The sequence below is a fragment of the Accipiter gentilis genome, chromosome 6 (genome assembly GCF_929443795.1).
Source record: "Accipiter gentilis chromosome 6, bAccGen1.1, whole genome shotgun sequence".
NCBI lineage: Eukaryota > Metazoa > Chordata > Aves > Accipitriformes > Accipitridae > Astur > Astur gentilis.
The window spans coordinates 30,201,462-30,227,264 of record NC_064885.1 but is presented as its reverse complement, the minus strand read 5'-3'; the positions used below and the strand labels follow the sequence as shown (position 1 = coordinate 30,227,264).

Genomic DNA, 25,803 nt, shown 5'->3' with positions numbered 1-25,803 from the left:
CCTGCCCCCGCACAAAGGGGAGACCCCATCTCCGTTCCCCCCCCCCCCCCGGCCCCGCGCTCAGGGGCTCTAAAGAAATACAAACAGGCAGCAGATTAACAGCACTTGTTTGCACCTTAAACAAACAGGAGACTTCCGCTCCTCCGGGCTCTCCCGCTGCCCAAGGGAGGATGCGCCGGCTGGTTTTCCTTGCCTTTGCTCTCGTGCCCTGCCCAAATCCTGGATAAAAGCATGGGCAGCGCAAGGTGTGAAGCAGGTGGGCCAAGGGTGGGAATGCTGGGGGTGCCAGCCCTGCACCCCCTTGAGCCCCGTCCCCCATGCCTGGGTGTCTTCTCGCTGCCCCAGCTGCCCTGGGGGAGGTCAGGCCCCTTCCCCGGCAGGATGTGGCTGCAGCCCTTTTGCAGGAGGCTTGGGAGATGCCAAGGCCAAAGCAGACAAATGAACGTCCCAGTTCAGCTCCTGCCCCTTATGTCTCACAGGGCTTCTTGGCAAGGAGCAGCCTGGTGTGGCTGGATGGATGCCATGAGTGGGTGCAGGGAGGGATGCTGTGGGTGAAGGATGGGGAGGCAGAGGCAGACCGTGCAGAGGACACACAGAGGAGTGGTGCTGGTGTTCAAAACCATCATCGGCATCGAGAGGGCACAGCAGCAACACCGAGCAATGACTGCCAGCCCACGGTCATCTCTGCTGAGCGCAACAGGGAATGGCTGGGTGCCGGACATGCAGGTCTTTAGGCTGATCCCAGGAGCTGCAGCTGCCTCTGCCAGGGACCTGCCCCAGCTCGGGTCCTCACCCCGCAGGTCCCACGTCGCCTGTCCCACCTCCAGGCAGCGGTGCCAGCACCTCCCTGCTCCTAAAGGACCCAAAGCAGCCCCTCCTCGCCCTGCCTGCAGCACATGGAGCCCCCAGCCCCCCGCCCCGCCGGGGCAGGCAGTCACGAGAGACGTGGGGGCTCAAACCACACCACACAGCCCTCCCAGCACAGCCATGGCATGTGTTTGGGGCCGGCACACGAGGTGGGCGCCTGGAGAGGAAGCCGCGGCAGTGTGGCCGTGGGCTGGGGCGGGTTCCCAGCCGCAAGCCGGCAGCGGGACTTGCCTGCCGGAGGCCCGGGTTTGCTCCCCGGCCGGGTTATTGTGCAAATCCCCCCATGCAGGTGTTCGTTGCCCCCCTTCCCGCCAGCCACAAGAAAGGGCTGTTGCTCGCGAGCCCCCTTCCCGCCCACGGGGCGCCTCAGGGGCAGGAAGGGGACCGGAGGCAGGTGGCAGGGACAGGCCAGGCTGCGCGGGGGGGTCCCGGCGAGGCTGACGAGCAGAGGGGTTATGGGTTGGTACTGCAGCACAAGTGAGAGGGCTGTGGGAACCACGTCTCGTCTGCACGGGGCAGGAAGAGAGCCAGCAGCAGCTGTGGGACTCCCAGGCCATGCTGGAGACCCCCTAGTCCCAGCGCGGCTCAAGGACATGCACGCACAGTGTCCTGTCTCCACTTCTGACTGGTTGTCACCTGAGGCTAACTTCGAGGACCTCAGGCAGTCACAGCAACTGGGAAGACGTTTACAGTGTCACAAACAGCCTGGAGATGCCACACAGGGAGGCTCACCTTTTTTTTTTTTTCCAATGCAAGAACCAGGGGCATCCCGTGCAAGGACCGGTGAGCAGGGGCAGAGCAAAGGGAGGCGCCGCCTCGTTCACTGCGTGGGCAATCCTGGGCATTCCTCGTCACAGGGTGCCACAGATGCTAAAATCTTACCCGAGTTCAGAGAAACCAGAGAAATTCACGGATTAAAAAATCATCAAGCGCTACTCAGTGCAATGGCTGTCCTGCAAAGGGCTGCCCGGGCTGCCCCCAGCAGAGCGGGGAGGGCGTGCTGGGGGCTGTGTACTCCCTGCACACCTGCCCCGGCCACGTACCTCCCCGCTGGGAGGAAGGCCTCTCCTTGGCATCGTGGAGAGGTGCAGCTCTGAAGCAGCAAACCTGTACTCTGGTCTCCGCGGGGCAGACCCCCTATGCTCTGCCCCATCCCTGCATGCTCTCTGTCTGCTCTTGCTCAGTGGTCAAACCCAAGCGTGTTCCCCCACAGGCTGCCCAGGCACATCACCCCCAGTACACCCTGCATCCCACCCGCCTCTCAGTCCCTTCCCTCCCAGGGGACACCAGGGCGACCAGGGGCAAACGGGAATGGCTGCCAATTCCTCCCAGCCCAGCCCAGCCGTAGCCCTCCAGGGATCGGCCCCACAGCAATGGAGGGAGCTGACTCCTGCCTGTGAACCCGGGAACACAGGCAGCTGTATTTTCATTGCAAATTAGAAATCAATCATAGCAGGAAATTCCCGTGCTGGGAACACCCTGGCTATTATTATTTTACAGCACTCTGAGGTGTTCTGGGCACTTAGAAAGACATGGCCCTTTTGGGGTATTATGGGGCAAATTAGTTTTAAAGGCAGCTATAGGAATGTTGGCCATTTGGTTTCTGGAGCAGGACGGGCACAGGTGGAGGCTGGCGGGGCTTTGTGCTGCTTTCAGATACACCACCGCTCTGCAAAGAGGGAATCAGCACGCTCCAGAGCGAACACCTCTAGCCTGACCTCAGCTTTATTAATAACAAGTAATTAATATGAGAGCGGACGTGCCTGGTGTCTCTGAAGACCTTTTAAGATGTGATTATGTTGTGCTAATCTCACCCCGAAGTACTTCCCTGTTTAGGCTGCGCTGGGCCATTAAATATCTGAAAAGCCAGCGGAGACCCCCCCTTGCCGCCCCAGGAAGTGCTTGGGGTCTGTTCCCCAGCAGCCAGGCCCCGCTTTCAAACCCTCTAAATCAAGTATTAAGTCGAGCCCATCTGGACTGCCAGGAAAAACACTCCCTCCCCCTCATCTGCGTCTCATTACCTGCCGTGCCAGCCCCAGCCCTGGAGCTGCTCGCTCCAACCCGCCCAGATGTGCTGCCCTGCACTCGCCTCCCGTATTTCACAGCCGTCAGCAGGACTTCAAGGAGCAGCCGAAGGGCCTGTAACACTGCACAGGCTCTTAGCAAAGACATATATCCAGGTCCCTAATGCACAGCCACAGGCACATACCCTAACGCGAAGCCCCTTTCCCCCTCCCTTGGTCTTGCACCAGGCAGGGGAGCTGGGGCTCCCCAGCCAGGAGGTTTCTGAGCCGCTTCCCCATGGCTCTTTGCCCAGCACATGCCCAGACTATTGATTTTCAGGGGTTCATCTTCCTGAGACCCCCCCAAAGCTAGGCAGCCCCTACGCCCCACACCTGTGGAAGGGCACCCAAAGGCAGGGTAGGACAGAGAAAGTGCCACTGGCAAAGGTGAGGAGTTGAAGACAGATACCTGCAACCCTGTAGTAACCGAGGTGATTAAATTTGGGAGCAGCTTGGCTGGCACAGGGCAAAGTCAACGCTGAGCCTAGAGCAAAATAAGGTACCCAGAGACCCAAACCAAGGAACAACCCCTGTGTTCATCGGCTCAAAAATCTCCTGGGCTAAAGCTTTCCAGTGAAAGTTTCAGCACTTTCTGTGATGGCAGAAAACCCGCAGAAACAGCCACTTCTGTTTAGGTTTGGCACTTGCCTGGCCCTGGCGGCAGCCCAGGACTGCAGAGGTGAAGGCACACATCAGCCCTTCTGTTATGAGGAGAGTTAGCCCCTTCCTCCCGAGCTTCCGAAGAGCGGGTGCCCAGCCTGCAGTCAGGGCTCAGCACCAGGTGAAGTTATGGTATGAGAACCGCGTGGCTGGCCATGCTCAAACATTACTCTTCGAGAGAGGCCAGGACAGGCAGCATCGCAAAGAGGTTTTGGGGGTATGAGATTTAAGAGGGGGGAGAAAAGCACGTCTATTGTCTCACTATGCTGCTGCCTGCAGGAGGGTGTGCAACCCTGGTCCTACACCGGTCCCCGACGGCCAGCACTGACTGGGGACCCCCACGCTCCCGCAAGCCACAGGAATCCCCGCAGCAGGTCACGGTGAGAAAAGCCCTGGGGTGAAAATACTCCTCTCTCCAGCCCTTCAGCGCATGGCAGAGATGCAGCGGAGGCTTTAATATCAGTGAGGAGGGAAGGGAGAAAGAGAGAGGAAGAGGTCAGAGTGTTACGATGGATGTACGGGCACCGACACATCCCGTAATGCGACGCGGGGAAGAAGCTGGGGCGCGGGGCAGGAGGCCTTGGGATCTCCTTCCCCAAGGGCTGCTTGCACCCTGCAGTTACCTGCCAGGGATGGGGAGGAGATGCAGGCAGAAGCCCCGACCAGACCCTGCAGGCAAGAGCGGGCCGTGCCCGGGGTCCAGCGAGGTCTCCAGCTGGCCGGGTGCGGGGTCTCCGGCATTTCGGGGCCACCGTTCGCCCTCTCTGCTGCCGGTGGCCCTGGGCAGGCAGTGGCAGCCACCGCCTGTGTCGGGATGCCATCTAGTGTCGCTTGCCAGAAGGGCCCGTCAGGCAGCGACACCGCGCACAGGCTCACAGCATCTCCGGAGGCCAGCTGGGAGGCACCCCAAAACAGCCTGGGTGCTGGGACACCCACCCCCGGGGGACGGTCCGCACCCCACGACATACGCACCCCGCGGCTCCAGACCCCCCAAAGGAGGGCGATGGGCACTGCCCAGCTCACGCAGGGGCAGCCAAGCTCAAAGCGGCGCCCGGGCTCGCTCGGGGGGCCCCGGGGCACCCAGGGTTTGGAGACGCAGCAGCCTCACCGGTGGCATGGGGTGGCCCCGGCGGCAGGTGGCTTGGCGCAGGAGAAGGACGAGTGTCCCCCACAGCAGCGTGCAGCCTGCCTGCAGCGCCAGCGCGGCCAGGCCCAGGGCCAGGGAGACCCGGCAGTGCCGTGGGCTGGACCGCAGGGCGAAGCCCCAGGTGTGACGGCCGCTGGGGGCCAGGGGTGGGGAGGCCGGCCAGGGGCTTGTATGGTCTGGCGGCGGGGGGACAGGAGGTGTCGGGAGCAGGACGGTGCCTGCAGGGGTGGGAGCGCGTTGGGGGGCAGTGGGAGCGGGCTGGGTGCCAACCTTGGACAAGCTCCATGCGGTGGCATGGTCCTGCTCCCCGCCTGGCGCAGGAGCACGGTGGGACGGGGAGTGTGAGGCCAGAAGGACCGTGCCCGGCACAGCAGCCCTGGGGGGTGGCCAGAGTGCCTCAGGGAGGGCCGAGACAAGGGAGATGCTGGATGTCCCCCACTGGGTGGTGGCTGGCCTCTCCACGGGCACCAGAAGAGCAGGAGACACTTGTCTGGTGGTGGCTGCCAGCGGGCTGGTTGGCACTGATGTGGTGGCAGAAGCTAGAGTGGACAGTGCAGACTCTGGGCTGGGGGTCCCAGGGAGCTGTAGGCTTATGACGGCTGGAGTTACACACAGGCTGAAGGCCTCCTGTGGCACAGCGGGTGACGGGGTGGTGATGGAAGCCTTGGGCAGCACAGTTGGTGATGGTGTATTGATGGAGGTCTCTGGCAGCACAGCTGGTGATGGGGTGGTGACAGAGGTCTCGGGCAACACAGCTGGTGATGGGATGGTGATGGAGGCCTTTGGCGGCATGGTTGATGATGGTGTGTTGATGGAGGTCTCTGGCAGCACAGCTGGTGATGGCGTGGTGATGGAGACCTCAGGTGGCACAACTGGTGATGGAGTGGTGATGGAGATCTCAGGTGGCACAGTTGGTGATGGGGTGGTGATGGAGGCCTCAGGTGGCACAATTGGTGATAGGGTGGTGATGGAGGCCTCAGGTGGCACAACTGGTGATAGGGTGGTGATGGAGGTCTCAGACAGCACAGTTGGTGATGGGGTGGTGATGGAGGTCTCAGGCAGCACAGATGATGATGGGGTGGTGATGGAGGCCTTTGGCAGCATGGTTGATGTTGTCATGGTGATGGATGTCTTGGGCAGCATGGTTGATGATGGTGTGGTGATGGAGGTCTTGGGCACATTGGTTGATGATGAAGTGGCGATGGAGGTCTTGGGCAGCACAGTTGGTGATGGGGTAGCAATGAAGGCCTTCAGCAGCACAGTTGGTGATGGAGTAGTGAAGAAGGCCTCCGTTGGCATGGTTGGCATCATGGCAGAGGTGGCCACAGGTGACAGCTTGGTTGGCAGTGCCATGATGGGAAAGGCTGCTAGTGACAACGTGGTGGGCGCTGCAGTGGGCAAGGCTCCAGGTGACAGCAATGTTGATATCCCCTGTGACGATGTGGAGGTGAATGGCAGAGATGGGGTAAAAGAAGCTGAAAGAGGCAGAGTAGCTTGGCAAGTTAAGTGGTCATCCCTCAGCGATGTCACTGCTTGCCCTGCCAGCTGGGGTGGACTCTTGCATGATACTTGGGTGGACAATTTGACCTTCTCACTGTTGCCTAGGATCCAGCTGTGCAGGTAGCAGAGGTTGCAGTCACATCTCCATGGGTTTCCACTCAGATACACTGAGCTGAGCTTCTTCAGGGGGTCCAGAAGCCCTCGGGGCACAGTCTCCAGCTGGTTCTTCCGAAGGTTGAGGGTTTTCAGATTTGGGAGAGAAGCAAAGACCTCATCATCCAGAGCAGAGAGCTGATTTGTGTCCAGCTGGAGGTCCAACAGCTTGCTGAGCCCAGTGAAGGCTCCTCTTGGCAGGGCTGCTAGCTGGTTGTGGGACAAGATGAGTTTGCCAAGAGACGTGAGGTTGACAAAGATGCCATCTGGAAGTGTGGCCAAACTGTTCCTGCCCAGGTCCAGCTCCCGCAGGTGTGGCATGATGTCAAAAAGGCAGCAGGGGAGCTCAGTAATGTGGTTTGAACTCAGAGTCAGCAGCTTCAATTTGTTTAAACCAAAAAAGCCCTGAGGTGGGAGAACCTCGATGAAGTTGTTGTCCAAGAGGAGCTTCTCCAGGTGAGGCAGCCTCCTCAGAAACATGGATGGCAGTGCCCTGAGCCTGTTCCTCTGAAGGCTGAGCTCCAGCAGTCCCGACTGACTGTCTAGCAGCCCCTCTGGGAGGTCCTGCAACTCATTCTCATACAGCCGGAGGACTTGCAGCTGAGGGAGTTTGCTAAAGGCATCCCCAGGAAGAGTTGTGATCCTGTTTCTAGCAAGGTCCAAAAATGTTAGATTGACGAGAGAATCAAAAATGCCTTCTGGAAGAGAAGAGATTGCATTGATGTGCAGAGAGAGCTCTCCCAAATTTTCCAGCCCATCAAACAGGCCTTTGGGGATGTATCTGAGGTGGCTGTCTCTCAGCTCCAGCCTCTGCAAGCTTGGGAGGTTTTGGAAAGTGCCCACAGCTAGTTCTTCCAACAAGGCACCAGAGATCTCCAAGTCCCTCAGCTTGACCAAATTATCAAAGGCTCCAGGTTCAACTGTCTTGATTTTATTGCCAATAAACAAAATCTTGATCAGGTTGGGCATGTACCCGAAGGCACCTTTCCTTATAGCAGTGATGCTGGTTTGCACAAAGATCATCTCAGAAATGAAGGGCTTTACAATCTTTGGGATCTCTTTGATGTCATTTTTTGTCCCTCTGTAGACCTCCTGGTAGTCTTTGGGCATTTCATATGGATCTTCACCCAGGATTTGATCTTGGCATTTATGGAGATGGAAGGAGAGGAAGAAAAGGAAGAGGAAATGCTGGTACATTGTCCTGAAAAAAAGATTTCAAAAATCAGTTATGAAGAACAAAAAATATCCGTCCACAGCTCATGAACTGTGGTACCACACTATCATTCAACTCTCAGGATTCTTCTATTCACATATCATAACTCATTTTAGGAGAAAGAGAGAGACCGTACAAGCCAATGTACGATACATTTACAAGAGTTCATGGCCGTTGGTACCGAGGGATGGAGAGGAAGGCAGAGCGAGCCAGCTCATGGCTTGGCACTGGGAGACGTTCCAGGAGGGACAAGGGCTGGACGGTCTGTTCTCTGGCCCTCCTTCTCCCATATTTGGGCTGTAGGCTCGGCATCTGTCTGGGTGAAGAAGGCAAAGTGCTGCTGCCCATTAGCGCTGCCCCAGTGGGTCCAGTTACTCAGCAGGGCAACAGCCCATTCATGCAACAACAGAAGCAGTCAGCCCTGCGCTTGCTAATGAGGCACCAGAAAGGGTCCCAGAAGCCAGCCAAGACCAGATGACCTTGTTTACTCAGAATTTCCACACTGTGCTGGATGGACTTGCTATTTCATTGGTGCTTCTCTCAGTTCAGGGGGGTCATTTAAAACATGGCTTCTAAGCATCTCCTTTTCAAGATTCTTGCTAATCACATCATATTTTGGCCTTGGTTATGCAGCTCTGTCAGATAGAAATGGTTAACCTGTGAACAGCAACCAAGCTTTAGAGCGAGGCTCATTAAAAGACTATGAAATGTCCACAGATGAACTCTTCAACACCTAGCATTTAGGGCTCTGACCTGCAGTTAGGAAGTGAAGTCACTCATGCACACCCACCAATAGCCACGTAAAGTCCACCACTTCCATCGAGTCATTTGGAAACACTCAGCTAACACATTAGCTGGGGTTTAATGGCTGAGAGCATCATACTGAGACCATAGTTTCCAGCTTGTGGTTCACAGCCTTGGGTGGGAGCAGGGGAAATGGCTGTGGGTTGCTTCTTGGGTGTCCATCAAAGCTGACCATGCAAAAATACTTATGCTGGGAGGGTAAATTTGCTATGAAAAGTTATTTTTTTTGAAAAATGTTGAGAGGTCAGCAAATACAGGAGGCTGAAAGCCACTGGGTTTGAAGAGAAACCGATGGGAGGTTAGGTATGTGCCAGCTGCCCCGTGGGGTTCCCCAGGGCATAAGCTGCTGCTGACCCCTGCCCATCCTCTCCCCTGGGACACCCGGGTGCAGGAGCCGGGGGTGCGGATGCAAAAGTGCCTGCTTCACTTCAGCTGCAGGGGCAGCACAATGGGTTAAATGCACAGGTGGGAATGGCTGGACTGAGTGCACGGGCATGAAAATAAACGGTTTTGAACTGCAAAGCTCTTTTAAAACTCTCCCTCACCCCGTCTGGCTGTGGTGGACCTCAGTGTGGCTTCTTACTTGTCCCACCCCCCAGCAGCACAGGGACAGGGAGGGACGGCCCCAGCTCACGGTGCTGCAGCCTCTCCTGCTACCTGCTGCAAGGAAACAATCACCAGCTCCCCCAGAGCTCTCCCTCCCAGCACATTTTAAAGAGCAAATAAAGCATTTTGCATGACTTACTTGGCTGAGCGCTTGCGAACGAGTCCAGCCGCCAGAGCGAGCTGTGCCGTGTGAGGAGCGAGGCCACCAGACGAGGGTCCCATCACCTGGCCAGCTCTTTATCCACGGCCCAGGCGCAGGGCTTGGTTTCGCATGAGGTCAGGGCACAGGTCTGCGTGGGGAGATAAGGGACAGCCAGGGAGCAGGCAGCGGAGCTGCACCCCCAGTGTGGGAGGCCATTGCAGAAACCCCTCAGAGAACTCACAGGCACGTACCCCCCAGGTGTTATCTGCTGGCACCACTTGACTAGTTACATCCAGGAAAACCTGAAGATCTCCAGGCCAGCCTGTTTTGTAGCTGGTGCTCTCTGCAGTCCCACATCTCCACCAGCGTAACCCATCAGCTTCACAGGCACCACCCCCACCGACACAACAGAAAGTTTTCCTATTTAAAGCTTTTCCTATTAAAAATATCCAGCTGTTTCCTTCCTCGGGAATTGCCTTATGTAGCTAAAGGTGCTGCTCTGAAGCCGTTTGTTTAAGCTTATAACAGGAATAACATCTGTGGCGGCCGGGCAGATGCACTGACACCCAGGCTCTGGGCTCAGCCCCACAGCTCCACACCTCGCTGGCCGTAGGGCTGGGGCTCAGCCTTGTGCTCCCCTCCATCCTAGCACAAGCCGAAGACCCTCCCACGGTGACACCCAGGGCTCCTGGTCAGTGCAGGGTGTCTTGTGGGAAGAAACACCCTGTTTGATGCAAAGACTTAAAATGACAAGGCATCCATCGCTTCCCAAAGGCTAATTGCACTAGTTGCATTTAAACATTTCTTCCTCAGTTTTCACCTGCTCTCAGCTTGCACATGCTGGGCTTCATTATACCTTTCCCGGCATATTTAAAAACACTCAACCTACTGCACATTTTCAACAGCCATACCCATACCCCCTTTCCAACATCAGTGCCATACGCGTCCAGGTCCCCGCTCGCTGCCAGGCTGCTCCGGCGGAGGCTGCAGGGTGGCAGGAGCCAGGGTGGACGAGGAGCCGGAGCTCACAGCGGGCGTGACACCAGCCTCCACAGGCCGTGGTGTGGCAGCTGTGCCAGGGTTTGGGGAGCTGCAACCAGCCGCAGCAGCATCGCTGGTCCAGGCTTGGAGGTGGCCATCCCAGCGGCCGCAAGATGGTGCAGGAACACCGCGCCGCAACCGCCGGCAGAAGGGCTCTAGCTCGCTGCCGCCTGCGGGGCGTGCACCCACGAACACGCACCCACCCGTGCGTGCACACGCGCTTGCTCTCTTAGGGGAGCACCCACCTTACCTGCCGTCCCCTGGGTGGGCAGCGCCGCTGGGACTTTGCGCCCCATTTCCGCGGAGCCTCCGTGGGGCTGACTGCGGGGGGGGGGCGCTGCAGGCCAAGCCCGGCCAGGGTGAGTGGGGGACCTGCCGGTGCACAGCCCTGGGCTGGAGCCCACCCTGCAGCCAGGCAGCCCGTGCCCCTCGCTGGGCGGTCGGCAGCACTTGCCCACGTCTCCCTTGGACACCCCACCCCAAACCCGTGCCCTGGGGGTTAGTGCCAGGCTGCAGCGGGCAGAAGATGAGCACGCCGGAGAGTGGCACCTACTCACTGCCAGGCTCCTGCACCCATGCCACACCACGCACAGCCCCGGCCAAGTCCCCGGCGGACCACAGCAACCTTCACCGCTCCTCCCAGATGCACGGACAGAGGCAAGGGGAACAGCGTTTCTACTCTCCACCATGGGAACTGGCTGCACAGAAGTCATATATACATTTTAATTATGTTTGAAATACAGGGCAAACGCATAGCTGGGAGAATAAATACCACTAGGCCAGCTTTTGCAGAGAGCTTGGTGTTGGCTGGTGACCACACCGGGGTAGCGGAGCGAGATGGCATGCTGTTTCCCAGGTTGCCAATGCAAGAGCAGGCAGAAGCTGGCGCCTGCCTGAGCTCTAGGGCTCAGCGGGGAGAGCTGGTGACATGGCCTCATCCCCGCTCTGCGCCCTGACAAGGACGCTGACCTGCAGCGTGCCACAGCGGGAGCGCAGCACCCAGGCACCCTGGTACACCAGCCCTGTCCTCGCCACCTGCCCGGGAGGAGGAGGAGGAGGAGGGAGGCGAAGGCTGAGCTGCTGGCAGCTCGTGGCATCACAGGCCACGCTTACGGTGCCCTCAGGGTTGCTGTAGGTGCACTGCCCCAGAGCATCCTCCCCCGGCTCCTTGTCCCAGCCCTCCTCCTGGGCGATGCCAGGCGCTCCCGGGCACTCCAGCTGCCCCTGGGAGACCTCCAGCAGGAACCGTCCCTGGAGAGCGGCCGGGCCGGCGCAGGAGGCTTGCGTGTGGGTGAGGGGCTCGGCGAAGTCCTGGAGCCAGCCCAGGAGATAGGCGAGGCGGCAGTCGCAGGCCCAGGGGTTGTCGGCCAGCCCCACGTGTGCCAGCCCCTCGTTGGCATCGAAGAGCCCCGGGGGCAAGTGGGCCAGGCGGTTGTGGTCCAGCGCCAGGGCGGTGAGGAGGGGCAGCCCGGCCAGCAGCCCGGCCGGCAGGCTGGAGAGGTTGTTGTGGCTCAGCTGCAGCGCTGTCAGCCCTGCCAGGGCCTGGAAAACCCCGGCGGGGAGATGGATCATGGCGTTGTGCGAGAGCATCAGGGTCTGCAGCGACGACAGGTTGGCAAAGAGCCCCTGGGGCAGCGTCTCCAGCTGGTTGCGAGCCAGCGAGAGGTGGAGGAGGTGAGGGGTGCCGGTGAAGAGGGCGGCAGGCAGGGTGGCCAGGCGGTTGCCCTCCAGGCTGAGGACGGTGAGGTTGGGGAGACCGGCAAAGATGTCAGGGGCCAGGCTGCTGAGGTGGTTGTGCTGCAGCTGCAGCCGCCGCAGCCCCCCCAGTCCAGCAAAGGCGCTGGCCGGCAGCTCCTCCAGCCAGTTACCATCCAGGTGGAGCTCGACCAGCCGGCCCAGTGCCCCGAAAGCGCCGGAGGGCACCCGTGTCAGCAGGTTGTCACTGAGCTTGAGGATGCGGAGGGTGACGAGTGGCGTCAGCAGCCCAGCCGGCAGCTCGGCCAGGGCATTCTGCGAGAGGTCCAGGGTCTGGAGGCGTCGGAGCGGGCGGAAGATGTTGGGGGGCAGAACCTCAATCTTGTTCCCTGGCAAGCGCAGGTCCTGCAGGTGACAAGCAGTGGCGAAGAGCCCCGGCTGCAGGGAGCGGATGGCGTTGGCGCCCAGGGAGAGCTTGCTGAGGCTGGGCAGCCCCACCAGCACCTCTGGGCTGACTGCTGGCAAGGGGTTGCCCGACACCTCCAGCTCCATGAGGCTGGGCAGCCCCTGAAAGGCGCCAGCCTCCAGCTCCTGGATGTTGTTGTTGAGGAAGACCAGCTTGGTGAGGGTGGTGCTGGAGCCCAGGGCCCCTCTGCGGACGCTGCTCAGGGCTGTCTCCACGAAGAAGATCTGGGTGGCGTTCCCTGGCAGGCCCGCCGGGATCTCCCGCATCCTCTCCTCCGAGCAGAAGACTTTGGAGGTGTCATAACACTGGCAGGTGGGGGGGCAGGGCAGGGGCAGCCCCCCCACCAGCAGGGACCCCAGCCCCAGCAGTGCGTAGACCAGCAGCCTGCACTGGAGAAGGAGTCGAGCCTCATCCTCTGCCTTGGTGAGGCAGAAATCTGCACCCGCAGGTGGGCACTGCTGGAAAAGCAGCTTCTGCAGCCAGAAAGGCAGCGGGAGCAACCTCTGGGGCACTGCCAGCGTGGGCAGCTGCCCTGGCCATGGGGCGTCTCTCCAGCCACGGCTGCCCGCACCACCCCAGCACTCCGCTTGCGGGAACAAGGAGCACTTCCCTCCCAAAACTCTCCCGCCTGCTCCATGCCGTGGGCTGGGGCTCTTCTCCTGCACCCCAGCCCCACTCCAGTCTGCCCTGTGACAACCAGGGTGGTGCCACCCTCATGAAAGGTCCCCACGTCCTGCAGAGCAGCGGCCGAGGTGGGACCTGTCTGCTCCCACGGGGGGGCCTTGGGGGAACCTGTGGCCTCGCGAGGTATCTCCGTGGGCACAAAGCCGGGCTCTGGGCTGGGGGAGCATGCAAAGCACGGGGATGTGCTGCACGCACTGGGTGGTGGGGACAGCGCTGCAGGGCTGCTCTTTGCTCAGTGACAAAAGGAGCGGGCTCCACCGGTTGTATTTCTAATTGCCCATCAAGTACTTCTTTCTCTGCAAGCAACTAGAGCGGCATCAAACCTGCCCAAGGGATATTCAGCTTGACCAAACGCCTGCTCCCAGCCCACGGGAGGCACTTTTTGAGGCAGTAGCCTGCAGACCTCTGCCAGTCCCTCCCTACTTGGGATACATGCCAGTGCTGCCGCATGATGGGGGATGCTGCCCGCCCCACAGCAATGCCCTCTTGCAGGCACCCTGCGCAAGTGGGGCTACCCTGGACTTAACACCAGCACTTGAGAGCAGTGTTGGGCTTGGCTTTTCCTGTCCATCTCACTTGTTTTCACCAGAGCCAACAGCAGCTCCCACCCGCCCCGGGCCCCCCAAACTACCCAAGTGGCGTGGCCACTACTTACCGAGTGTGGCATCGTGGAGACTGCCACCGAGCCTGCGGCAGGTTTGCAGGCACGCTGCTCACTGAGATGGGACGTATCCTGGGGCGGATGGGAAGTCAGGCGATGAGCTGTTCCTGCTAGGGCGGAGCTGCCCCTTGTTGCTTATCGGCAACAACAACCCGTGTCCTTGGAGTGCTTCAAAAAATAACCCAGCCCCAGAGGAACTGGAGGTGAGGCCAGAGGCAGCTGCCAGCAAGCATCCTGGCAGGGAAGCGGGGTTCCGGCCCTGGACATCCACTGGCCTGGGGATGGTGGCAGGGTGCTGCTGTCATGGGTGGCACCAGTCCCACACTGAGGTCAGCATGCTTGCTTCTGGCAGCCCCTGAGAGAGACCCCCCTGGACTTTATTAAATTTCACTGGGAACTGGTGCTAGAAAACATCTCTTGCATGAGAGGGGACCAAGCACAGCTTAGCAAGGCAAAGCAATGCCATGGGGAGGTGACCACCCTGGGACCACCATACGGAGATGCACCAGGTGTTTTGCAGCCCATGACATGCACCCAGCCAGCGGTGGGATGGCCAGAGGGACCTGTGGACCAGTTGGACTCCCTGGGAGCTTGCAACCTGCCCGGGGGAGCAGCATACACCACCTTAAGGCCTGCCTTGCAAGGGCCTGTGCTGGAGCAGGCTGGGGTGGCAGCAGCCATGGAGGCACCCCCAGGGGCAGGAGGAGGGACACTTACACACAGTCAGCCAGACTGGTGGAACAAACAGTGACACATGGAGAAACTCAGCTGACACAAGCCAGCGGCAGCCAGCTCTGAGGGGAGCCAAGCGAGCTCCCCACCGCTCCAGGGTGGTGCTGGCTAAACCCTCGGGGCCCTGCCCCAGAAGCTTGCTGAGGTCTCAGCTCACTCTTCAAAAGCCATCCGCTGCTGTTGGATGGCTGAGCCCTCCCTGGTCCCTCACCCCAGGTTGGAGCCCAAGGACCAGCATGGGCTCTGCGACCACAGCCCACTAACCCTCTTCCAGCCTCACCAGCCTGTATGGGCTTTTCCTCAACATGAAAAAAACTCTTAGGTGTGGAAATTCAGCACAGCTCCTGACCCTGCTGGGTCACTCCTCGGCTGCGCATCACAGAGGAGTGAATAAACAGCTTTTGGCACTGGAGGTGGACAACTGCACTTTAATGGAGAAGTCACTGAACAGCACCAATAGCCCCGTGGCACAGTCCCGTCTCCCGCCGCCATGCAGGTCACAGTCCAGAGGAGTATCCCATCACGCGCACGAGCGTGGGGCTGCTTGCACCAGCTCTGGCTCCTGGGGTGCTGTGAGCAGCCAGCACTATGGGGTGCACACCAAGCGTGACCCTCGTCCCGTGGCAGTAATCCCCAGGCAGCCTGGCACTGCCGCGCCGTGCACAGAGGTGAGCTGGACCCCTCCGTGGCTGTGCCACAGCTGGAGGAGGCAGGGTGACCGCTGGATGCAGGTGCTGCGGGGGGGTTGGCACAGCACCCACCTGTGAATTGCAGAGCAGCCAGCGCTTGCTGACCCCCCCCCCCCCACTGTGGGCTGCCAGCACCTCTGCTGCCTGAGGGCTGCAAGCAGGCAGCAGGACTAGGCACATACAGGAGGACATGCGAGGAAGGAGGAGGAAGAAGCCTTGCCAGGCAGAGCAGGGCCAGTCTGCTCACTAGCTGGTGGAGGGTGCACGAGGGTAATTGAAGCAGCGAGGACCAGGGATGGGGTGCAGCAGGAGCAGCCCTGGCGTGCTCCAGCAGCCCTGGGGCACAAGCACAGGAGCCTCTCCCAGCCCCTGGCAGACACTTCACACCCGTCGTCCCACCCCTATAATTTCCCCTGCAGCAGGGGCTGGTGCAAGCCGCCCCCCGAGCACCCACGGGGTTGGGGCAGGGCTCAGCAGGCAGGGGCACGGCCACAGGAGGGTTAGCACCAGGGTGCGGCGAGGACTGAGGGGGGCTGCCGCTGCACCCAGACACCAGCACGCTGCCCCGCGGCTCTCCTGGCTGGAGATGCGCAAGGGCGGGGGAAGCAGGAGGCTGCTCGGAGCAGGGGAAGATGCTGGCTGCGCTCTGGCCCACCCTGCCTGCGGGCAGGGAGGGCAGCTTGGACACGGCCGAGTCACTCAGGGTGTGCCACGCTAGCAGCAGCGTGAGGCCCAGGCAGCCCAGCCCTGCGGGGATACGCGCCCGGACGCGGGTGAGCTACGAGGCAGCGCGAGGACACGAGGCTCTGCTGGGGGCAAAGGCGCTCGCTCAGCTCCTGGCCCTGTGGGACAGCTAGCACCCGGCTGCCCCGGCAGGGGCAGAGGCTGAAGGCAGAGCAGGGACGGGGGGAAGATGGGGCAGATGAGCTGGGGATGGGTGGCAAACAGTGCGAGGGCAGGCAGCGCTGGAGGAGATGATGTAAGGTGGAGGGGATGATGATGTAAGGTGGAGGGGTAAGCACCATCGTGGTCAGGCTGTGGCTCCCTGCTCGAGGGGGCCCTCTCGGCACCCCGCACCCCAGCTGCTGGCCCCCAGGCAGGGAACGAGCACAGAGGCTGCACTGGAGGCAGGAGGGGCTGGGGACAGAGGGCAGCCGTGGGAGGTCACCCGGGGGGGACGCCCGGCTGCAGAGCAGGGCAAAGCAGAGCAGGACAGGGGGACGCGCAGCACACGGGATGATGCTGGCCCATCCCAATCAGCAAGGGCAGCTGATACAGAGCCACTGTCACGTCCCTTGGCCCCACAGGGAGGGGATGCCCTGCCAGCACCGCTCCCCCCAGGGTCTGCCGGGCGCTCAGGCTTCATTGGGCGCCTTCATCCTCATGAGCACGACGTGGCTCTTCTTCCTACAGCCGTAGACCACCAGTGCCACCAGAGCGGCGAGCAGGGCCACACACACCAGCACAATGACCGCCACCACCACCCCGCTCTGCATGCGTGTCAGCCCCCACCGGCCCCTCTCCTCTTCCTCCTCCTCCTTCTCCTCCTGCTGTGGGGACACTGGCAGCCCCGAGGAGGGCTCCGTCCAGGCACCCTCTGGCAACGCCACCTCGGAGGGGCGAGCGGGGAGCGGGGTGCTGGGCTGGGGGGAGGCAGTGGGGGACCGGGGGGCGAGGAGCTGGTCCCGTGGCAGCCTGGCAATAGGGGTGCCCCGCAAGGTGGGGGGCTGGGCACAGAGGGGGGGTGTCTCGCCCACCTTGTGGGGGTTGTCCTCCAGCCAGCCCCGCAGGGGCAGGATGCCCTCGTCACAGCGCCAGGAGTTGTTGTGCAGCCTCACCTCTCGCAGGGTGGCCAGGGGGGAGAAGATGCCGGCGGGCAGGTACTCCAGGGCATTGGAGTGCAGCTGCAGGTGCTGCAGCCCCGGGGTGGCCCCGAAGAGGCCCCGCGGCAGCGCCTGCAGCTGGTTGTGGTGCAGGGAGATGTTCTGCAGCTTGGGCATCCCCTCCAGCGCCCGGGCGTCCAGGCGGCGCAGGGAGTTGGAGTGCAACGACAGCTCCAGCACCTCCCCCAAGCCCCGGAAAGCCCCCGGCGCCACCGAGCGCAGCCGGTTCTTGCTGAGGACCAGGAGCTGCAGCTGGGTGAGGTTGCTGAAGACGGCGGCCGGGAGGGTGGAAAGCTCGTTCTCGTAGAGCCACAGCTCCCGCAGGTCCGGCATGGGCCCGAAGGCACTGGGGGAGATGTCCCGCAGGCGGTTGACGTGCAGGGTGATCTTGGCAAGGGCACGCAGGGGCAAGAAGATGCCGCTCGGCAGGGTGGCGAGGAGGTTGTTGGACAGGTAGAGCTTCTGCAGGTTCCCGTTGTGCACAAAGAGCTCCGGGGACAGCATCTCCAGCTGGTTCTGGTGCAGCCCCAGCTCCTGAAGCTCCGGCAGCCCGTCAAAGGCGCCTGCCGGGATCTGCCGGAGCCGGTTCTCGTAGAGCCGCAGCACCTGCAGCCGTGCCAGCCGCTCAAAGGCCCGGGGCGGCAGGCGGTCGATGTTGTTCCTGGCCAGGTTGAGCTTGGTGAGGCTGGTGAGCTGGTCAAACACCCCCTCCTTCAGCTCCTGCAGGTTGTTCCCGTGCAGCTGCAGCTCCTTGAGGTTGCTCAGGTGGGCGAAGTGGGAAGGCTCGACCTGGAGGATCTGGTTGCTGGAGAGGAGCAGAGACTCCAGCTTGCCCAGGGGCTCGAAGACCTGCACGGGGAGCTCCTGCAGCTTGTTGCTGGCCAGGCTGAGGTAGCGCAGGTCAGGCAGGTGCTGGAAGGCCCCGGGGCTGATGCGCGACAGGTTGTTCTTCTCGATGCGCAGCCCGATCAGCAGGGAGGCGTTGCCGAAGGACGCGTCACCCAGCTCGGCGATGCGCGTGTTAATGATCTGGAGGGTCATAGCGTTTGCAGGGATGGGGCTGGGGACCGCGGTGATGCCAGCGCCGGAGCACTCCACCTGGGCAGTGCGGACGCACTGGCACTGCTCTGGGCATTGGCCACTGGCCAGCTGGATGCCCACCAGCAGCAGCAGCCACCGCTGCCAGCCTCCCCGCTCCATTGAGCCTGCAGTAAAAACAAAGGAGGCGGGCTCAGCCCCTGCGATTTCCCAGCTCCCAGGGCCACTGCCAGGGATGGGTGCTGCTTTCTCCCTGGAAAAGGCCACGAGGCAGTGGGATCCTGCCCCCAGCATAGCAGCGAGGCAGAGGAGGATGGGCGAGGAAGGCTGGGAGCAGGCAGGGCTGGGCACAGCCCAGGCAGGAGCGCAGAGCAGGACAGAGATGGGGGCCGTGGCGCCTGGCTGCCATACCACAGCTATTAGTGGCATCCCTGGCGTCCCCCTCGCTTGGCTCCTCCAGCGGCCAGGAGCGTGGTTTCCTGTTTTGCAGCGATCGTGGTGAGCTGCTACCAACAGCGCTGGCTTCCTGGCACCACTGAAGAGCCGAGACCTGCACCGGAGCCAGCCTGTGGCACCCACAGCCGAGCGGGTCCCGGGGATGCTGGGTGGAGGGAGGAAGAAAGGTGCCCTCCCCCCCCCACGCCCAGTACCCCAAGCACCCTCCTGGCTCTGCCCAGTGGCGAGCAGCTCTAAGCTCCTGTCGCAGAGCCAAGAGCAACGCTGGCACCCACTGCCTGGGTGTGCTTTAGTGCTGATCCTGCAGGAACCTGGGTCAACAGGACCCTCTGCCAGCTCCCCAGCCCAGACTGGGTACGGGGGTGGCCTGTCTGCACCCCATCCCCAGCAGAAGGTCTCGGCCCTGGCTGGTTTTGGCTGTGAGAGCGGGGTGTTCAGCGTGGGCACCTGTATGCTGGCTGGTCCCAGGGGAGCCCTGGAGCTTGAGGGGGAACGAGAGCTTTGCAGCAAGGTCCTCCATCACCCCACAAGCACAGCCACCATGGACACCCTCTCCTCCCTCCTCCGGCCTGGGAGCTTCCTCCCTCCCTAGATTAAAGCAGCAGCCTTGTGCCAGGCTGGCACGGAGCAGCTCCCCTCTAACAACTTTGTGTGGCACAAGGGAGGGAGAAAACCTGCTGCTCCCACGGTCCCGAGGACGGCTCAGCCAGACGGGCAAGTCTGGCAGCGCAGGGGTCTGGGCACGCTGCCCCGGCTGGCACAGCACCCCAGGGTGCTGGGGCACAGCCCCTGCCCTCCGCCCCAGGCTCCCTCCAGGGAACACGCTTGCTCTCCGGTAGGGAGGGAGGAACCCTCCACAAGCCAGCACGGTTTATGTTTCCCATATGGAAACAATCTGCATCCAAGAACAGCTTTGTTTATAACAAGCCATTTATGAACTTCCCCAAACGCTCTGCACATCAAAAGCCCTGCTCATGTCACTCCCTGGTAAGGCAGCTCAGAGAGCATCCACGCTGGAGCGCCCTTCAGAAAAGGCAGCTGAAAACAATTTATTTCCTCTTTTCTTCTAGGGACAAAAAGCTTACAGACCAAGGGGCTGAATATTCCCTACCGCTCAACCCCTCAGCATCCCAGGGCTCCTAACCTCAGCCCCCCTAAATGTTACTTTGCCCCCCTTAATTTTCTCTGTTGTTATATAGGCAACATATCTTAAATAATAACCTATTTCAGCTCCCACAACGCCTAAGTGGTCTCACTTTTTCGGAGAATCCTCGCAAGACAAACATCTCCATCAAATCAAAAGATTCTTAACGTGCAGATCCCGCTGCCGCACCACCACCCCTCGGAGCTGCCCCGGGAGTCCCCCAGGCCCAGGGCCGCTCACAGGGTCGGTAGCGCAGAGAAGACTTACCCGAGTGTCCTGCAGCCACGAGCGCCGAGCGAGCACAGCTCTGTGCTGGCAAGAGAGCTGAGTGTGGTTCATGCTTCCCCTCCCAGTATATAACCCGTCCAAATCAATGAATCAGCACAGGGGCAGCGTCGGGGTTAGGGAAAGCACTGGAGCAGAGCTGCTTCCAACTCCTATTTCCTCGGCAAACAGAGCAAGCATCTCAAGGATGGAGTTTTGGGTTTCCCTCTCCTGAACCTCAGTGCTCTTGTTTGAAGACAAGCAGATGGTCCCATGAACATGCTGCTCATGTCAGCCAGTGCCCCGGCAGCAGCTCGGCCCTGTGAGCCCCCCCGGTACCCAGTGGAGTGGGACGCAGCTAAGTACCCCGACCCACGGGGGCAGGCAAGGCAAAGCCAGGCCCTTGGGTACAATCCTGCCCTTCGCTGGCACACGTTCACACCGGGGCTGCTCCACGGCGTCGCCTCGGCACATGCACAGCACTTGCCTCCCCAGCTACAGCTTCTGCAAGCGTCAGGACCTCCGGCCGTGCCTCAACCCAGGGTCAGCAGCACAGGCAGCCCCCCAGCATGCCGACCCTGCCTGGGGTCACAGCTCTCATTCACTCCCTCCAGCCGCAGATGCAAACAGGCCAGGAGCCCACAAGCACCCACTCTGCCCTGCAAGCATCTCGCCCAGCCAGGGAGCGGGCACCAAGCAGGGACCAGCAGCATGTGCCGGTGCCAGCCGGAGGCCAGGCTGCTTCAGCTGCCTCCCACCAGCACTGCTGTGCCTGCAGGCACTGAGAAACCCCCTAGGCACCAATTGCAGGCAGACTTGCAACCCCAAAGTGGCATATACTGCCATCTCCCAGGGGCTGCCACGGCTGTGCCGCAGCCCGTATGCTGCTCTTCATCCTCAGCAGCCTTGACACATGATGGGTGATGGAGCCCAGCACCCAGGGCCATTTGGGAAGCAGGGTACAAGCCCGTCCCATCCACTTGTTCAGGGGTGCCTGCTGCCACCCCTTCCCTGTCCCTTCTAGCCCACATGGGTGCACAGGGGTGCCCCAGGTCCCCCCCTCGCCTACCTCTCCTGGACAGCCCCAGTCCAGCAGCTGCTGGGAACGGATATTCAGGAGGAAGCAGCTTAAGGGAGCCAGCATGAGTGGCCTCTTTGGGCTTCCCGGATCCAGAGCAGCCCCGTGCTAACCACGGGGCAGCTGGAATTTCCCTGACCACATCTAATCCCATCTCAGCCCACCCATGTTTCCTCTGGCCACAGCAGCCCCTGCTCAGGTCCCAGCTGGTGCTAACGAGTTGCTCAAGATGGGAACAGCACAGGGCTGCCGCCAGAGGCAGGGGAGGAAGGCTGCCTCCGTCCCCATGCTCCAGCGTGTCGCACCATGCCGCGATGGGTGGGAGGGCGCAGGGCACTGTAGGGGACAGGGACCCTGTTCAAAGAGGGAACCAGACCAGGATAAACAGCAAACCACAGGGATGGGGAGGGGAGCTTCCCGCCAGACTTGGAGGAAGACGACAGGGATCGTGGGAAGAGGATAGGGAATGGGACCTCAGCTGGAGGCAACTGCCACCAGTGTCAGATTGCATGCGGGGCCCGGCTGCCACGGGACATGCCGGATGGCCACGGACCCCTCCCTGGCCAGGGAGCGAGCACCGAGGCTGGGGCTATCCCCCAGCCACGCTCCCTGCCTGGTCCTGGGGCAAAGCCCAGGCATTTGGGCACAGAGAAGGGGCGTTTTGAAAATACCACCCGCAAGTGCTTTAGCTCACGCTCTGTTGACATAGCAGATTTTCCCAGTGCCGTGGTTCCCAAAATAACCTCCCTGCTTCCTTGACAGCGGTGCAGCTGGAGGTCAGGCAGCGGGCTTGGGAGCTGCCCACTCCCTGCAGCCCTGGCACGAAAGTAGGGCTCTCGTGGCCTTATCGCAACCTTATCGCCAGCTCTGTCTGCCCACCGCCAGCACCAGCGCTGCTGGGTTCCTGCCTGCTCTGACTCATCCCAGAAGCACACAGCTTTTCAGCAAGGCAACACAGAAATTAAACCCCAGCACTTCCGAAAAACCACCACCCCAATCCCAGTCTGACAGAGGAATGTCGGACTCAGCTCCTTCCAAGCAGCGCTGCCCCGAGGGCGGGATAGGGGTGCAGTGGTGGGTACCCTCAAACCCCCTGCCCCCAGGAGGGGGGTGATCAGGTTATGGTCCCTATGGCCACACAGAATGCCCAAAGTTTCAGAGGAGCCCAGGTAACAGCTCTGCTAAAAACCCAGCTGCCTCTACCCAGGCCTCGGGAACCCAGCTCCAGCTCTTGGCTAGGAAGGACGGGTCTGTTTTCAAGACATCCCTAAAAATAAAGTAAGGCTGAGTAATGGCACAAACCCGTGCACCGCACCCGCAGCGGAGAGGGAGCTGCTCCCAGAGGTGAGCGCACAGGAGCTTGCCCCAGGCTACACGCAAGGGAGAGAAAGAGAGGGTGTGAGAGCTTCGGACAGCAGCATGGACACACTCCACACATCTGGAGGGGAGAGGCAGCTCCCCGAGACCGCACAGGGATGTGATTGAGGGTGAGATAAGCGTTTTGCAGAGGCAGGCTGCTCCGCATAGCTGGGAGCTCACACGGCGCTGGATGGAGTGGAGCAAGCCTCACGCCACAGGGAAGTCTCAGGGTCCAGCAGTGTTCTGGGGACCTTCCTCACCTCCAGCCACACCAGCCAGAGAAAGGCTGAACCCCCCCAAACCAGGCTCAGGATGGCGTGGAGTCACTGCCACGGCCCTACACCTCTAAGGGGATGATGGAGGCCAAGGGTGGGCACCTGCCATGCGCTGTGCCCCTATGAGACGAGACTGGCAGTGAAACCTGTGGTCACAGCTGGGCTGGCTGGGGGGGGTGGCTCCTTCCCCCAGAGCCCTCAGCCCCCCTCACCTGCACAAACGCAGTTTTCCGATTCCTCACCAAAGGCAGTGGCCAAATGCCACTGCACAGGGAAAAACAAGAGCTCATGGTGCTGCCCCACAGCCCAGCCGCTGCTGGCAGTCGCAGCCTGGGCTGAAGGTGCCCTTGCACCGAACAGCCCCCAGCACCTTCTGCAGGCGTTTGTCCGCATGCTGCTGAGCCTGCAGAAGGGCCAGAGGTCCTGCAGGCAAGTGGTCCCTGCTTAGTGTTACCCCTTGTGCTTTGACATAACCCTGCCTGGGGCTCTCGGAGGCCAGCAGCCGGCAACCCTTGGCCACACTCTCAGAGCCACTTGCATTTAACACAATCTGGGTTCCCAGCCCTGCTATGGCTCCCATCTGTCCTGTGAGCTCTGGCCCTAGTCCTGGTGCTCCCCCATGCCGAGCTGAGCCCCAAAACACCACCAAGCAGGGAGGTTCCAGGAGCCCCAGAACAGCAGCATCACCTAGTTTTGGGGAGGTCTGCCTCGCTCCCAGACAGCGGGACAGTCCCGGGTCTGTCCATGCTGGCACACCTCCAGTGCATCCCCACGGTGGCGGGTGCAGCAAAGCTGAGTGGCTCTGAATCATCAAGGGACTCGAGACTGCTTGGAAAAATTCATGTAATCGCTAAAATTAGCAGCTTGTGGGCTTGGCTGGGAAAGCGCATTGTTCATCTGCCAAACAGCTGAGCACGCTCACCCACGCCACGCAGCTCCACAGCCCAGCAGCCCCAGCTCCCCTCAAGCTCTCGCCTCAGCCCCTGCTCCCCGCACACCTCCAGCTCCCAGCCGAATTGGCACCCCTGGGAGGGATAGGACATCCCCAGGTCCCACCGCTCCCCACAGCACAGGGCTGAGACCCCCCCAGTTATTTTGCACTGCTGCAAAGCACCCACCACGCTCTGAGAAACCCCCATGGTGGCCCCCGGTGCTTGCAGAGACCAGCTGGCCCAGGGCATCGGGCCAAACTCTGCTCTGCTGAGGCGGAGGAGGAGGGCGGAGGGCTGGGCTAAGGGCCGGGGAGGGGGTCCCCTCAGTGCTCCAGCACGAGGAGACACCCCTAGGCCTGAGACATGCAGCAGGATGCAGAGACTCAAGCCACAGCGGAGGGGTGAAGGGAGGTGCATTAGTCCCTCAGACACCAGCGCTGGGGCCCCCACCACACACTAGAGAGGCACCAGCAGCCCCTTTCTCCACCACACGCCCACCCTAACCCTCTGAGGAGCCCAAACCAGAGAGTTTCTCCATAGGGCCAGTGATCCAGCCCCTGCAGCATTTTCAGCTCCCTGCTTCAGGAATGCAGGGTCAGGGCTGCCTCGCCGCTCACGGCTACAGGATGCCCCCTCTGCATCTGCCCCAAGGGACAGGGACATGTCCTGCCTTCCCTTGGGAAGTGCATGTGCAGAGTGGGAGCTTCGGGAAGGAGCAGCAGCCCTGGTCCCTCCAGGATGGGCAGCAGGGATGGCCATCAAGCTAACCTCCATCCAAGCATCAGCACAAGACCCACCACAACCCTCCTGGAGCTCAAAGAAAATGGCATTTGGGGTCTAAGGCTCGCCCAGCTCGTCCCTTCCAGGCTCGGCCCTGGCCTGAGCCCCGAGCGATAGCAGAAGCAGGCAGGGCTTGGCGTGGGCTCAGGGCAGCGCTAGGCTGGAAGGAATGTGGGGCTTGCAGCCAAGTCCGCCTGGAGAGATAATCCAAAGCGGAAAGAGCTTGTCCGACGGGCGCTGCGAGAGGGGGGAAGGACCGGCTGGAGCAAAAGGGGATGGCGGGAGGCTGTCCCTGCTCATGCACTGAGAGGTGTTCGCTGGACCAGCTTCGCCCCGTTCTCCATCTCCACAAAGCCACCCCTGGCACCAGGAAGCGCCCCAGGGACCCCTTCCTAACACCCCGAGGGAGAAGGGGCCCCATCTCTCCCCAACGCCCAGGAGAAGCCAGCTGCGGAGCGCAGAGCAGGCTGCAGAGCTGCTGCCAGCCATTGCTGGCTCCCTGCCCTGGGCTTTTTTTCATCTAGAGAGACACAAAGGCACAGCTGGAAGCCTGGCACGTCACGGAGAAACATGACAGTCCTACAGCAGCGGTTGCACAAGAGGGGCCCGAGCCCAGCGGCAGGACAGCTCCGGTGCTGCTGCAGCAGCAGCCCCCCACCCCACGGTGAAGTGGGACTCACCCACCGTGGCCCAAGCAAGAGGCTTCGCCAGGGCTCGTCCACCCAAAACACCCAGGAGGGAAGGCGATGCGAACCCAGACTTGGGCTAGGAAAATGGAGGCGTAACACCTCCATAGCTTGCCCATCTCTGCACAGAGCAGGGGCAAAGCAGGAGCTTCAGGCCTCCTGATCACTGTGAGAGTCTGTGAACACTCACAAGCCCAGTCTTGTCCCACGGGTATGTGCCTTTGGCTGCATCTCCTCCCAGCTATTCTGTCATCCCTAGGAAATGCCGTGTTCCGATATCGTGGCTGCTGAATCAGCATCCCCAGGCGAGATGGGCTGGTCGGAGGCCTAGAGGAAACACAGCCAACGCTCCATAACGTCAGGCAGAGGCTCCCAGAGCTCCTGCCTCACAGCCAGCGGTTGCACGCACTCCTGAACCACGAAGCACTGCTGGGTATCTTCTCCGAGCACATCTGCCTTCACCCGGCTTCTCTTTGCCACCAGGAGAGGGAAGATCTGAGGCGTAGGCTCTGATCTTGCTGCTGTGTGCTGGAGGGCTGGAGCTGCATTTAGTAGGTGCCTACCTGAGCTCACTCCCCTCTGCCAGCAGCGACAAGGGCTCTCCAGCAGCTACCGGCCTCGCGTGGCAGAGGAGAGATGGGAGGGACAGAGACACCAGGGACACAAGCACCGGACATGAGTACTGGTGGCTTGGAAGGGTCCTGCAGCAGCGGGGAAACGGGCAGAGAGCTGCCAGCACTTATGGCAGCAGTTAATTCCCTCCTTGCCACCCCACTCTTCAAGTC

General features: G+C 61.2%; 2 protein-coding genes across 3 annotated transcripts; both read right to left on the bottom strand.

Annotated features, from left to right (window-relative positions):
* Positions 1-70: 70 nt before the first annotated feature.
* On the bottom strand, positions 71-10,799 carry LOC126039240 (uncharacterized). Of its 2 annotated transcripts, XM_049802058.1 has the most exons (3): positions 9,153-10,799; positions 5,008-7,591; positions 71-4,041 (listed from the first exon to the last, which is right to left on the bottom strand). In XM_049802058.1, exons 1-3 carry the CDS (start codon positions 9,233-9,235, stop codon positions 3,841-3,843), a joined length of 2,868 nt encoding a protein of 955 aa, XP_049658015.1. In that variant the 5' UTR covers positions 9,236-10,799; the 3' UTR covers positions 71-3,840. The 2 variants fall into 2 exon arrangements, with proteins under 2 accessions (XP_049658015.1, XP_049658014.1); XM_049802057.1 differs by having other exon boundaries at positions 3,952-7,591.
* Positions 10,800-10,952: 153 nt separating this feature from the next.
* On the bottom strand, positions 10,953-25,787 carry LRRC15 (leucine rich repeat containing 15). The gene is made up of 4 exons (XM_049802496.1): positions 16,482-25,787; positions 15,578-15,901; positions 13,618-13,774; positions 10,953-13,069 (listed from the first exon to the last, which is right to left on the bottom strand). The coding sequence occupies exons 1-4, from the start codon at positions 18,471-18,473 to the stop codon at positions 11,097-11,099; spliced, it is 4,446 nt and encodes a 1,481-aa protein (XP_049658453.1). The 5' UTR covers positions 18,474-25,787; the 3' UTR covers positions 10,953-11,096.
* Positions 25,788-25,803: the final 16 nt, after the last annotated feature.

Bases quoted from the DNA above. Each gene is read 5' to 3' on its own strand.
- LOC126039240 (XM_049802057.1), bottom strand. From the start codon at position 9,235: ATGGGACCCTCGTCTGGTGGCCTCGCTCCTCACACGGCACAGCTCGCT. The intron at 7,592-9,152 runs GTAAGTCATGCA...TCTTTTTTTCAG, and splicing joins GTTCGCAAGCGCTCAGCCAA to GACAATGTACCAGCATTTCC.
- LRRC15 (XM_049802496.1), bottom strand. From the start codon at position 18,473: ATGCCACTAATAGCTGTGGTATGGCAGCCAGGCGCCACGGCCCCCATC. The intron at 15,902-16,481 runs TGAGCGCCCGGC...GCTGCCTCGTAG, and splicing joins TGAAGGCGCCCAATGAAGCC to CTCACCCGCGTCCGGGCGCG. The intron at 13,775-15,577 runs GTGGGTGCTCGG...CATCCGCCCCAG, and splicing joins CTGAGCCCTGCCCCAACCCC to GATACGTCCCATCTCAGTGA.